Source organism: Ipomoea triloba, chromosome 3, assembly GCF_003576645.1.
Source record: "Ipomoea triloba cultivar NCNSP0323 chromosome 3, ASM357664v1".
NCBI lineage: Eukaryota > Viridiplantae > Streptophyta > Magnoliopsida > Solanales > Convolvulaceae > Ipomoea > Ipomoea triloba.
In genome coordinates this window covers 3,877,568-3,891,819 of record NC_044918.1, presented here as the reverse complement: position 1 = coordinate 3,891,819, position 14,252 = coordinate 3,877,568, and the positions used below count along the sequence as shown (strand labels likewise).

At 36.8% G+C, this 14,252-nt stretch overlaps 2 protein-coding genes across 2 annotated transcripts; both read right to left on the bottom strand.

Annotated features, from left to right (window-relative positions):
• Positions 1-852: 852 nt before the first annotated feature.
• LOC116012690 (trafficking protein particle complex subunit 11) lies at positions 853-7,549 on the bottom strand. Its single transcript, XM_031252329.1, has 9 exons — positions 7,102-7,549; positions 6,862-6,926; positions 5,593-5,707; positions 5,343-5,457; positions 4,994-5,074; positions 4,535-4,873; positions 3,999-4,165; positions 3,063-3,895; positions 853-2,522 (listed from the first exon to the last, which is right to left on the bottom strand). The coding sequence occupies exons 1-9, from the start codon at positions 7,440-7,442 to the stop codon at positions 1,051-1,053; spliced, it is 3,528 nt and encodes a 1,175-aa protein (XP_031108189.1). The 5' UTR covers positions 7,443-7,549; the 3' UTR covers positions 853-1,050.
• A 925-nt stretch (positions 7,550-8,474) lies between these two features.
• On the bottom strand, positions 8,475-11,107 carry LOC116014386 (RNA-binding protein 24-like). Its single transcript, XM_031254432.1, has 5 exons — positions 10,696-11,107; positions 9,890-10,022; positions 9,680-9,716; positions 9,148-9,346; positions 8,475-9,027 (listed from the first exon to the last, which is right to left on the bottom strand). Exons 1-5 carry the CDS (start codon positions 11,066-11,068, stop codon positions 8,954-8,956), a joined length of 816 nt encoding a protein of 271 aa, XP_031110292.1. The 5' UTR covers positions 11,069-11,107; the 3' UTR covers positions 8,475-8,953.
• Between the last annotated feature and the right edge of the window lie 3,145 nt (positions 11,108-14,252).

Below are 14,252 nucleotides of genomic sequence, written 5' to 3'. Positions count from 1 at the left end.
TTCATACCATATTAGGGATATGATATCCTAATTAGCACGTGAGCTACTTAATTCGTTGATCTATCAACCTGTGTGAGCACACATTAACCATTGACATGACCAAGAGCCTACCACTTTCAATTATTAATGTAATATACAGAAATTTTGTGTAACATGATTTTGACAAAAATAATCAAATTTTTTTTTATTTATTATGATACATAATTGTATTGATTTATTATTATATTTATGTACCCACAACTATTTAAGATAAATATTATTTTATGACTATTATAATTTTATAAAATCATGTTACTTTTCGCAACCCGTATTATTATTTAAATATTATTATATCAAGCCTACACTCACTTCATTATTTCCTCATGGTCTACCATCCCTAATACTTATTTACACTAGTGGGGGACAAAAGACACATTTCCTTATTTTGCTGCTGCAGGATTCCTCTTACTTTTCCCTCTTTTTTCCCCCCTTTTCCTCACTGTCCACTGACTTTGGTCTCCCCATTTATAGCTGCCACGCCCACTCTCCTTTGGACTCCCCTTTCTAGAGGACTCCTCTCCTCTCACTGCCTCTCTCAAGGTGAGCTCAAGTGACAATTTCGGAAAAACTAGGTTCGATTCTCATGACGATTCTCCTGTGCCAACTCCTGTACCTCCGGGAGCTAGCAGGAATTAGATACAGTATATAATATGACAAACACGCCCTCTCCTTGAGAGTGTGTTGACTTCTCGAACACGGTTTCAAGGAGGATGGCTTTCCTTGTTCTATTCAACATACAAAATCATCCCACTTTGGTATCCCACCCTAAGAAGGCTCCTGACCGGAGCTATGACTTCACTTTTAGCAGAATGATGAAGCAAACTTTTTCATGCTCTTATATAATCAATGAAGTTAAAACAAAAATGGATGAGGTACAAGAATGTGAATCTCTAACGCCAGTACATGAGTAATTCAATTTTGTATCGTTAACAACTTCGTGTACACTAACAAAACTGGAGAAGTACCCACAATCACCTTGTTCAGACTGCATTCCATAAACTTTATAGTAATCTATTCCGCTGCAACAGACTCCATTTTTGCCTCCACCACATTATTCGACTTAAGGTGAGGGCTCGAAGGGAATACAAAAACTGTGGAAGCTGCAACTGAAGGTTGAACGCGAGCTGAGTGTCTCACTGAGGTCACAGTAACTCGAGGAAGCTGCTGAAATCCTGAGGCGAGCGGAACAAGTTTGTGACTGAGAAGATGATCAGATCTTGGGAGGACAAAGATTGTGTCATTGTGGGAACCGGACAGGACAAAAGTTTGTGAATCTGCCAATGAGTATTTAATCTCCTGGAGGAATGGTGTTCTGTTGCTAATTCTGATGGAACACGTAAATGCATTTCCAAGAATAGCATGAGGAGGACAATCTATACTCACAACCAAAGGAGGCACCTCTACTTTTACATCTGGGAGGCTGTATTTTGTCGAAACCTGGTATTTTGTAGCATCAGGAATAATTTCAGAATCTCTTCTCCATCTCAAGCACACTGTTCCCATACTCAATTTTGACTGAGTTGCCTCAGGAGTGACTGCGAAAACTTTCTTGAACTCTTCTCCAGCAACAAGAGGCATAGGTTCCATGGCATCTTCTTTCCTGCTTTGCACAGGGGACGGGCCATCTTCATCTGCCTCAATAGACATCGACATCAAGAGCAAAGGCACCTCTGTGGAGTTCTTAGCAGTAACGACGAGCATATTAGTCTCATTTGAAGCCAGAGTAGGTGTTTGATCAGGATCAGAACCTGGCTTGGTCTTTGATAGAAGAAGGGGTTCCCGTCGGAAAGGTAACATGAAGCGATGGCTCATTACAATAGCAGTCTTGCCTTCTATCTGCAAGCTTTTATGTACATTAACTCTCTGTGTACTCTTTTCTGTGCCATGGGGAGAGTAACTCAGTGACACATAAAGCATGATAGGCTTAGGGCGATTCCATCTAATTTCTAATTTACAAGACCACGAGTCTCCTTCATTTAAAAAGGGAATAGAGATCCATCCAAAAGTGGGTTGAATTTTCCGAGTATTCTCAGAATTAGCTTCAGATTGATCTTCACAACCTTGTCCAGATATGCCAACAAGCTCCACGTGGAGATTATCTATTGTAGTAGATAATTCTGATTCCCTTGGACTAAGCAAGCCACTACCTCTAGTATCCACCAAATTAATCTTCAATTCACCAGAATGGACTGCATGACCCTTGGAAGTAATAATCACGGGAACAATAAATCTCTCCCCAACCAATGCTGGGCCAGAAGAAGCCAATTTTAGATCCACTTGTGGATCTGGTTCTTCAACCTGGACAGCTTTCTGACCAGAAAGTGCTAAACCAGGATCCTTGGTTGGTATAGTTTCAACTCTATCTTCATGCTTCCATAGTGATAAATCATTCATCGAGGCAGGACTTTCAGCTCTGCAAGAGATTGTAAAATACTGCCCCAGCCTAGCAATTACATATATGCATTCCAGTTTTCCGCTTTGCTCTGTATCATTTTCGAAAGTCAGCTTACAGAATTTTTATTCAAAAATGGTAGAGTACTAAAAATTTTAAGGTTAACCAATAGACAAGACTAGATTTTAGTAATTTAGTTTAACCATCAATCACAAGTTGGTATCTCAACTTGCTGGTTGGCTGCAACTTCTCTAAAATATCTATTTTGAAAAGAGCTTTTTAGTAATAAACTTGTTGAAATTTTCTTTTCAATATGTTTGGTTGAATACATATTGGAAGTTCTTTCTAAATAGAGAAGTTCTATGGATATTTGATTATGAACACTCTTTTCATATCAAAGATAGTCAACCCTACAAATATGAACATGAATTTATTATGTTAGAAGTTGAAAAAAATTTAAATGCTTCCTCATCTAAACTATATCTCATTATTGAAGACTCAGTTATGTACCCATGATCGCAGATCACATGTAGGAAGAAAATTAATTTACCTAAAAACACAGGCACAATTTTAAAGACACTTTACTTTGACTTGCAGACTCGGAGAGTATTTAAAAACGCAACCAACTCACCAGATTTTATCTCATATGTCAGCCGTACCCATTTGTTCGTAATGAGTTCCAAGGTAGGAGCCGTCTCAACTCGGCGACCAGGTTGCACCCGAGAGATTGAAGCTAAATGGGACCTTTGACCATTTACAATGATAAAATTGCATTCTGACTGATTAAATTGAATTTCTAACTGTTCAACCTCAACATTAAGGGGTAATCGTGACAGAAGGGACAGCGTAATCATTGTTGGTGCACCAGGCTTAATTATTTGTTCATGAAAAGCAACTGATGCAAGAAGTACTGCTCTGAGGGGACTGACTAGATCAATCTCAAGATAAAGAGGCTTATCAGCATATACTCTCAGTCTATCATTTTCTTCACTAGATTCACTTCCTGATTCCCCTCTGACAACTGCAAAGACTTTGTTGTGTATTATTTCTCTCTGTGAAAGACTTGCAGGCACTGTTGGGCCACAATCTTTCAACAACTGAGAGGCAGCATTACTTGATACTGGTAGTGCAGCCATTTCAAGTGAGTACTCTACAAAATCTTTCACTGTTCCACACCTCCTTGAGCATTCTCGCAAATAACATAGGGCATCCCATAACAAGGTAACCCAGCCCTCCAGTCGATAGAGACGTGTGACACTGTCTAGAAGCTCTTTTGCGTTATCAAATTGACCCATAGTGAAATACTCCCTAGCAATTTGGAATTCACAATAGGATGCCATTCTGAGGGCTTTAATATTTTTGTATGCTTCCGATGACTTTTTAAGGAGAGCAATAATTTCATAGGAATCCTGGAATCTTTTCCCTTCTGCTAGAGTATAACGGACATATTCTTCATCAGTAAGGCTGCAAAAGCAGATTGAGATGATAGTTGATGGGAAGTGGTTAGAATCAAGGTAAAAGAATATGGAAAAGAATTCCTGAATGTATCTTTAACTAGTAAACTCACGGTTGCGTAGTAAGTGTTTCTCCATTCTCAAGAAGCCTCCCAAACTGACCAATATAAGTGGAAGCCGTCACAGATTCTGCACTGCTATCTATCTCATCAGAATGCTCTGACATAGATAGTGCAAGTTCAAAAGACAAACTCTTTTCCTTCAAGTACTGAGCTGATAACTGTTTGAAAGTAAATATTAAGACTTAGCATAATATAGATGGCCATTGAACTTCCATAGCACAGCAAATCAGAACACATACACTCACAATTTACAAATTGAAATATGTCTAAATTCAAGAGAGAACATGAACATTGATTGACAGGTTAGCTTATAAGTAGTGAGTTCCAGAGTTTTAAGGTAAGAAGGTTGGGACAATTCTATGAAAAATTAAAAAGAGGAAAAGACAGAAGGGTGGATTGGGAGAGGACCATGAAGAAATTTAAGGCATAGCAAATGATGGAAGCAATAAACATGATAGCATCCTATGTTTCCGCAAAGGAGATAAATGAGCTGCAATAAAAGGGGTTTACGAGAAGAGTTCCAAAACCTGGAAGTAATAAGCTGAATGAAATTCCCACATAGTTGGCCTATCTGCATTGTCTGAAACTGCAGAGGATAAGTTCTGATTAGTGGCAGAGCTTGTCTCTAGCAGTTCTGCAAATACTAAAAATTGCCTGCTCAACCACTCCCAGTGAAGAAAGGTAACTTCTGGTGCCCCAACAAGCTTCCTGTAGGAAGCATTATGCTGGCGAAACCAGGCAATTGCTTCTAAAACTTTTCCACCATGCAGTAACAATGTCGAAATCTTAAAATTCAGTTGCTCAGCAACACTCTTGATCTCAACTAAACGTTGAATTGGAGGCAATCTTGTTGAAGTACCAACCATCTGTATTATATGAAGGACACCTTTTAATATGAAAGAGAAGGTATTTGAATAAGAATGGGTACAGAAGAAACCAAAAGAATTTCTTGTAATTTTTAACAAAGAAAAAGGAGGAGAATTTACTTCTCTTAGCACATGATAGGCATCATCATACATCCTCAAAGCTTCACCCCAATCTCTGCGAAACTCTGCATATACAGCGACCTAGCAATTCACAGAGGATAATATCACAACTACAGAAGCAAAGGGGACGTGGAAAAATAAGCAAATGGTGCTTCTTCTTCTTCTTTTTATTTTTTATTTTTAAAGCAACTAGTTAGAATCCCACTAACAAAGGCTAAACACATGGGTTGAGCTCCTAAAAGTAAGCAAGCTCATTATCATTAATTGGTCAATGAAAAAGCATGAAAATTAGCAAAATCAAGTTGCAACAAATTTCCAGCAGCAAATCAAATAAAAGAGAAAAGCTTACTTTGAAACAGTATCGGATATTTAACTCTAAGTTTCTCCTTTCAATGCGTGCTTTAATTTTTCGCCCTTCATCTCTGTAATATCCATTTGCCAGTTCTGCAAATGTGGTCCCCAGCCTGTAATAGATTCATAAGTTATGAACATGCATGAATGCATAATACAAATATGCAAATTCAATTTAAGTAAAGATGTATGATACAAATATGCAAATTCAATTTAAGTAAAGATGTATTACTGAACAGAATTCATGCCTGTTCAAGGACTGGTTAAGCTCCGAAGGCTCATTTGGGACAAATATGATAAGGTGTTTTGAGTCTAATTCTGCACGCTTTCTCAAGGCAATCATACGATCTTCACTAACTTCATCTGCATGTAAAAGATTGACTATATTATGAATGCAGCACAAGATATGGTGGTTTTCAAAAAAAAAAAAAAGAAAAACAGAATAACCATATGGAAGTCCCTCTCACAAAAGGGTAAGCTACTAATCAGTTAACTTGGTTAGTTTAACCACAAGTACTGATCAGTCAGCTGCACAAATTCTACCAATACTTTTTTACTACAACAAGAAGAGCTACAAGACCAATGCAAGCAATAACATACCAACATATGTGCGGTTGAAGATTCTGCATATATTTTGGTTTCTCACATTATTAAATTTACAACCACCGACAAACCTCAAAGAGTAATACAATCAACCTCTGAACCAAACAAGAATATGTAAATGAAAAGGAGCCAAATATGTGCTCCTACTTTTAGTGCAAGTGCAATTGGGTACCTCAACTAAAAAAGTGCAATCATAGCTTTAAACTCCCAATTTTGTGCAAATACATTCCAATATTGACAAGTTTTGTACAAGTAATTTCCAATTTTGACCAGAGGATAACAGTCTGTTTATATTAACTTGACAGACCTCTAGCATGCCTATCCTCCACTAGGAAGGAGATAGTTGGCCTGTCAAGATTGGAACCTAACCACACGAAATTGGAAGTTTAAAACTTTAATTGCATTTTTGCTAAACGTAGGGGCATATTTGTCATGTTTCCCATATATAAATAAATAAATAAATAAATAAATATATATATATATATATATATATATATAAACATTATATCAACAACTCCATAAAGATTTGGGATATGCATTCATGTGAAAATTCTGCTCACATTCATTCTTTTTCTCTGTCATAATTCCCATAACCACCAAAAGAACCAATCACAAACTTCTGAAACAAAGGAAGCCTCAACCAACATACACCAATATTCTCAATGTAAAAAGAATGTTTGGGTATACACCACAAACAAAACTGTCAAGAACAAACAGAATATCCATGGATAGATATATGCACATTAAATTGGAGAGATATACCAAGTTAGCAAAATCGGCCGAATAAAATGAATGATGCAATAGCAGCTCAGAATCATTTGGATCTCTACAAAACTCCCGTTTCCTAGTTACTGGCAACCATGAACATGTAAATACATAGAAATGTAAGAAATCTAAAGCGCTAACAAACATGCCTTTGGCGTTTGATTGAGCTACAACCACCACCACCAATTTGCTGTTCCTTCCTCGCATCACAGCTCTGTCCACATTCCACATATCATCACAAGTAATTCCAATGCCACAAAAATAAAACAGAGTATTCTAATACGAACGCAATTACACAAGTACAGACTTTCACGTGGAGACAAAAGGCAAGCATTGCTCTATCACCAGTGAAGTACTGTAGCGACGGAAAAGGGAGCAAGGAATCGTACTTGAGGTTTTCGAGATCGGTGCAGACCTGAAGCCACTGAGCGGGGTCTCCGGTCACGTGATCGTAGTTAAATAGGGCAGCGACGACGGCAGGGACTCTAGTCCGGTGCTTGGCAAGCCAATCTCTCTTTAATATGCCGCCGACGGGCTGAGATGAGGCCGGATTATCCTTCGGAGACTTGGCGAGTATCGAGATCTTGGAGAAATCGGGCAGTGCCAGCGCATTTATCGGCGGCTGCTCCGCGTGGAGGTGCGCCGTGATCGTTGCGTGCAGATCCGGACACCCCACTAGAGATACTAGAGCAACCGGTGGGGTGCGGAGTTCTTCTGGATATTCCTCCATGGTTGTTAACTACGGCGCGGCGGAGAACGACGGAGCGGTGGCGCTAATGGAAATGAAACTACCGAATTCAGATTGGTTATGCAGTGAAGATAGGACTATGGGATCCTCGCAAGTTGACTCGGGGGACTTTCCGGTTCAGATCAGATCTTTGGGTCGGGTTGCTAATGGACCTCCCATTTTCACAAAGAAATGTTCGGCCCACATAATGGACCAGCGGCCTAGATTTAATTGGTATCATAATTAAGTAATGGAGTTCGGCAAATTTTATTGTGGACCGAGGTCCTCAACGGTGGACTATGCATCAAAACGACGTTGTTTTGATTAATAAAAACAGGCGGCTGAAACGGTCTCCGCTCCGCGCCATACACTTTCAGTTCATACACAACTGCAGTTACATTTCAACACAATTGTAGTTTTTTTTTCGATATAACTGCAGTTTCAATCGATATTATACACTCAAATATGTGAACATGTTATTCAGTTTTCTTTCAATACAATTACAGTTTCTTTTATAATACACTGTAGTTTCTATTCAATGCAACTACAATATCATTTCAATATGACTACAATTTCATTGCACAATATACACACAAAAATGTGAAACTTTATTCAGTATCAGTTTATATACACTGCAATTACATTTCAACACAACTACATCTACATTTCGATATAACTACAATTTCATTCGATAATATAAAAACACAAATATGAAACTGTTATTCAGTATCAGTTTATATACACTGCAATTACATTTCAACACAACTACAGTTACATTTCGATATAACTACAGTTTCGTTTGATAATATAAAAACAAATGTGATGCAGTATCTTTTGAGATAAATTGTAGTATCAATTACGGAGCTCCGTTACGACTTACCGCCGTCGTTTCTCCCACTTACTGAAAGGACGTTTTGGATCATGGTCTACCATATAACGACTGATTCTCATAATTCGGAGATGGCAAATTATTATGTGGACTTTATTTTATTAAGTAAAGAAAATGAAGTAATGAGTATAAAAAGAGTTCTATTACATGGGCTCCATTCTTTACTCCATCACGTTTACTCCTTGACGTGGCAATCCTGTGGGTCCCAAGGAAAATGTCAACATCATACTTTTGTGCGAGGGATTACAGGAAGTAGAATTTGGGAGTCCAAGTAGTATTTTCTATATAAAAAATACAATATTTATTGCAAATCAGAGCATTTGATACCAAAAAAAGAAATCGATTTAAATACTCCGTAGCATTTTCCTTGAGCATCAATATTTGATTGTGGCAATGTTGTGTCCAACGTTGTAATAGGTTTAGTTTCTGGATTGCTCTACATTGCTTCTTATCAGATCATAGCAGATTTAATTTGATCTCTTCCGAGCAATTCAGATCAGTAGTTCTTGACTTCTTGGAAGGCCTGTAGTCCAATGATACACTGTGACATTGAGACGTTGCAGGAGGCATCGATATAGATCAACACTGAGATATAAACTTCACATTCCTTTACTTAATTCGAGGCTTATTCAGAGTTATTGTTCGAAGAATGAGCAGGAACTACAGTTTGTGATTGCACCGGAGATGACGTGATCATACCTGAAAAACAGACAATTGAACAACATTGTTATGAATGATGGACAGTTATTAGATCGATCTTCTGCGTTCATATATTAACTAAATTGTGTATATTTTTAATAATTTTTCAAGAAATCCTACCGGAGTAAGATGGTGTTTGCATTGCAGCAACGCTGTAGGTACTGATTGCTCCGCTGACATTAGGTCTAAGATATTGTACCATATGAGAAGAAGACACAAAATAGCCTCGCATCATTGTATACCCAGGACTACCAGGTTGGCTGCCCACGTGTCCAAATGACAGTGTGTTTGTGCCAACTCTGCTTGCCATGTCATAGATCTGAAGAAAATCCTAGATTTCAGGAGCCATAATGAATATGATAACATAAAAAACCATTCACATAGGACCCTTTGATCTTCAGTTCCATAAATCTAGGTTTAACCTAGTTAAATTGGTTAGACAGTTGGTTTGGTAGCCACAATATTTCAAATTTGATTTTCAATGAGAGCGGCCTATTGACCTGATTTACTTTTTTATGATCATTTATCACAAGATAAAGTTTACTCTGTACACACTTTCTGATAGTAGTTATATGTTTCTCTTGCCATACAAAAAATGTAGTAAAATCTGCATACAACTTAGTTTGGGATCATCAAGTAGAAACTAACTTGCCTGAGGATAAGCATTTTCTGTGGCAAATGCAGAGTTCCTGTTAAACCAAGACATCATTAAAATTTAAAATTATTAAAACCAGATCATAATGCACATAAGTCAAACTGATACTTATAAGCATATATTTTCGTCTAATTCATGGTGTTATAAACTCATTTATTTTTCAAGAAATGTTCAGATCAGATTATTAATCCAAGTGATTTAACTAACCTATATAGAAGATATGGGGATCCAGATTGATAGCCATAATAAGGAACTGGAAGTAGCTGGTAAAAGGAGCTTCCCATATTCATCCCCCTCAAAGCCTGCACTCCCAGGTAGGGCAGAGTTGAGGTTAGATGTCCTGTCATTAAATTAAAAACAACATTATATTGTATGAACACATGAACTAATTGGAGTAACCCAGCCAAAATGGTTAAACATACAAATCTGTAACCACAAAGTCACGAGTTAGAATATCAACTTTTTTTGTTTGAAGCAGTTAGCTATTTGCAACTTAAGATGGTTTACCTTCTTTGCCGATTAGGATCACAAGTGTCACGGACGGTTTTCTATGACCGTGTTAGACCCAATAACTGAATGGGCTAACTGGTTAGCTTGCATTATAGGTAAAGGGGCGACAATAGCGTTAACGGATGTTCTGCCTTAGACACTAGGTCTGGCTGAGTTAGACAGGTCGACCCGATTAAGTTTGGATCAACCTATCGCTAGTCTAGGACTTGACTATGAAGGGACTGATGCGATTCAAATGGTACAACTGTTCGAGAACTGTTGTCGTTCCCCTGATGAGCTTATGGCAAGGTGAAACCAGATTAGCACATATGTGAGTAAGGCTGGTCCGCCGGACATGAGAGGTCGGGACGCCACACAGGCCTTGTGTGCCACTCTATACCCGTGAGGCCATGACACAAGGCAGGATTTACTCATAACACATAAACTAATTAACCTAGTATGTATGTATATGGTCCTTTCATTTCATCTAAATTAAAAATGGGAAGACGATACATTATACATACCATTAAGAGGAAATGGTGGAGGGCGTCCAAATACGGCCAAATTACAGTTGGTCCTCCGGCCATCAATGGTGGGATTTGGATTGGCACAAGCCATGGATGCAGCTGAAGGGTCACGGAATGTGACAAAACCGTAGCCTTTGGAGCGGCCGGTGCGCATATCCATGATCACAACCGCCTCTGCAATCTCCCCAAACTGTTCGAAGTATTGACGCAATGAATCGCTCCCAGTCTCCCAGGCTAGCCCTCCCACAAAAACTTTGGTGTACGTCGTGTCCCCGAATGGACCCTGACCCGAAACCGATGAGGCCGCCATGCGCATCGTCTTTCCTTGAGTTTGAGTACCTATCGAGCCCGAGGAACCTAGCAAAACCATCCAGGCTGGGTATGGAAAAAGGGATATATGGGAATGAAATGAAACTAATGTGTCATAATATTAGACTTGGTAATCACAATATTACAAATTACACTTTTAATTGGGACAGCCTATTTATGGGCAAGTGGAAATTCAGACTGGTTTACTTTATTTTTGTCCTTTGTTGGTTATGTTCACAAGCTAGATTTATTCAGTTACACTCTCGAATAGTGACTGTGATTACCCTCCACTCGTCACTCAAAAGAATATATAGGAATAGGTTGTTTTCATGAATGTTCGTTAATATTGTTGATGGTGATCGAAGAGTATTGGTGAAGCGTGGGATGAAGGAGAAAACGTAGTCCGGAAGTGAAGTTGATAAGGATTAAGGTTTAAGGATGAGGAGGAAGCTGCTTTTCATTTCACCATGAAAACGACCGCCGGCCGCTAACGACAGCATAAATGAAACTGCTGGCCGCTGGGTTTTCTTGTTGATCGCTTTTCTGTCGCTACATACCTGAAAGCTAGCGTCACTTTCCTTTCTGTTTTTGCTCAGCCTGGTCGCCATACACATTGATGGACAAAATTACGAAATCAGTTATATAACCAAAAATAACAATGGGAAGATGATTTTATTTAAGCGAAATGCTAGAAAAGGAAGTGTATGGTAGGTAGGCAAAGACACAAATAAAGTAGTGATTTGCTACTACGATGATCTTATGGTTGTAAGAGATAAAGCATGTTTTAAATCAAATAAAATCTTATCTATTTATACATGGTTGTCTAACAATTTCATAACGTGATTTCGAAGAGGCGGAGAGCCTCTCCCTTTTTGGTCGAGTTAATGTAGTGATTGATCCCAACATCAACTAATCATTATTACATTGACCGTGATCCATATAATTGTGTGGACCACACAATAATTTGCCAACATCAACCTTTAGGGTTGTCTTCGCTACTTAGACGCCTTAGTTTTGGACCTCTCTTTGAATTTTTTTCATTGGGTCTTATCACGTAGGTTGAGTTCAATATCTCCATCAAACATCTTACAATTCTTATACCAGACCAGGGTTCATAGTACACTGTGAACCCTAGTGTATGTGTATGTGTCTTATGTTGAGTTTTTATGTTTTGCGTTATGAAATTTTGTACCTTAAGAATATGAATTTTGTATCTGAAACAAATTAAGAATTGTGTCTTATGTTATGAATTTCTGTATCTTCTGTTGTGAAATTGTGTGTCTAAACACAAATTATGTACCTAAATCAGATTTGAAAAATAAGTAAATATATAATATGTGTATATGTTTTGTATTGCAATTTTTTGTTTTGTATTATGAAATTCTATATCTTACGAGTATGAATTCTGTACCTCGTCGTTTTGATTCAGAGTCCATAATGCTACGTTGACTTTAGTCTATAATATAAATTGCCAACATCTTAATGTCAAACAATTTTAACTCAATGTCAATAACTTTATTAAATAAATATTAAAATATAAAATAATAATAATAGTTAAATATTAAAATATAAATAATAATAATAGATGAAACGCTTACCACTTACGTTGAAAGATATAGCTAATAGCGAAGTCCTTATATTGTTCTATCATTTCATCTGACAAAAATACCCTTACACCAGTAAACCTCCATTACTAATATCATATGAATTCTACAATTATTAATTGAAAAAAATTATATATTGTTATATTTTTTAAAAAATTAATATAACTATAATTTCAACATCGAGTATTAATATTAAATATTTATTTTTACATATTAAAAAAATATATTAATACATATTTACAAAATTGGGCTTGTTGAGCCCAAAGTTCATGCTGGACTATGGATTGATAAATTATCATCTGAGATAAGAATTTGCTGTGAATGGCTAATCTTCCATACATCACTGAATTACCCATTATACATCGGTCTGGGCTTCAATATTCTTCTTGTTAAAAATGGCTTTGCATAAAAGTGTAGTCAAATAATTAAGGGAAAATGAATAAATAAGATTTCGAACTATTTAAGAAAACTCAATTACATTATCGAATTATAATTAAATTTTATATTAGCACTCGAACTCTTAAAAAAGTATAATAAGTTTTTTTTTATATTTTTTTATTTTTACTTGTAAGTTATATGCTATTATAGGTTAGGTTGATGTGATTTTTATGTGTAATTTCTATTATATACATAGATACTATGTGAAAGTCACTTTAACTGATGATTTTGTTGAGACCGAATCTATCATAAATCCGGCATGGAAGTAAATAATGATTGCCCAAATATAAATGTGGAAGTACAGAATGATGGCCCAAATAATAAAAGTTATAACCCAAATAGTGGACTAAAAATAATATGTTGCTGACAAGAATCAAACCATGATGTATGGGTTAAAGGTTAGGACTACAAATCACTAACCATGAATCCATGAGTATTATAGTGTTGAAAACCTCCCGGATGGTTGACAAATGTACCGCTCTAGCTTGCTTTCATTATTGGCTATATAGTTGTCCCCTCACTACCTAGATGCCAATGATTTTCACATGGGTAAGTAGAGCATCATGCTTTCTGATATATGAAATTTGAATAGCTTGGGTGATTGGTGTTTGTATTGTATTCCCATAGGGTGCAAGTTTGAATCCGGTTGGTTGCACTTCTTTAGCTTAACATTTTATTCCTTCATTTTGGGCCACACACCAAGTTTTTTTTTCTTTTTTTCTTAGCAATAAAAATGGACCCCCTTTGGGTTAAGACTTTAATAATAAAATTGGTCCCTGAGGTCCCATGGGGCAAATTATGCTATGGACCGATTCTATGTTTTCAAATTTAGGACTTTATGTTAACAATTTTAGATCCACAATTTTTGAACTTTATATTTACAATTTTGTTATATAGATTCAAAAATTGTGTTATACTGTTAAATATAGAGTTATGAAATTGTGAATATAGAGTTATGTAATTGTGAATATAGAGTTATAAAAGTGTGAATATGGATCGAGGTCCACATTGTAAAGTGGACCCGAGTCCATGACATAATAACAACCGGTCCCATAGTACCCATCATTAACGTAACTTATAATTTTAAGAAAGAAATATATTTTTAAAAAATTAAAATACTTTACATGGTATCCATATATACAAAGAAATTAAAGTTACATGTGGAAGTCATATTAACAATAATGATTTTATAAATCAATAGTA

Bases quoted from the DNA above. Each gene is read 5' to 3' on its own strand.
- LOC116012690 (XM_031252329.1), bottom strand. From the start codon at position 7,442: ATGGAGGAATATCCAGAAGAACTCCGCACCCCACCGGTTGCTCTAGTA. The intron at 6,927-7,101 runs GTACGATTCCTT...GAATGTGGACAG, and splicing joins ACCGATCTCGAAAACCTCAA to AGCTGTGATGCGAGGAAGGA. The intron at 3,896-3,998 runs GTGAGTTTACTA...CTGCTTTTGCAG, and splicing joins GAAACACTTACTACGCAACC to CCTTACTGATGAAGAATATG.
- LOC116014386 (XM_031254432.1), bottom strand. From the start codon at position 11,068: ATGGTTTTGCTAGGTTCCTCGGGCTCGATAGGTACTCAAACTCAAGGA. The intron at 10,023-10,695 runs GTATGTATAATG...ATTTAATGACAG, and splicing joins TCCACCATTTCCTCTTAATG to GACATCTAACCTCAACTCTG. The intron at 9,028-9,147 runs GTAGGATTTCTT...TCTGTTTTTCAG, and splicing joins GCAAACACCATCTTACTCCG to GTATGATCACGTCATCTCCG.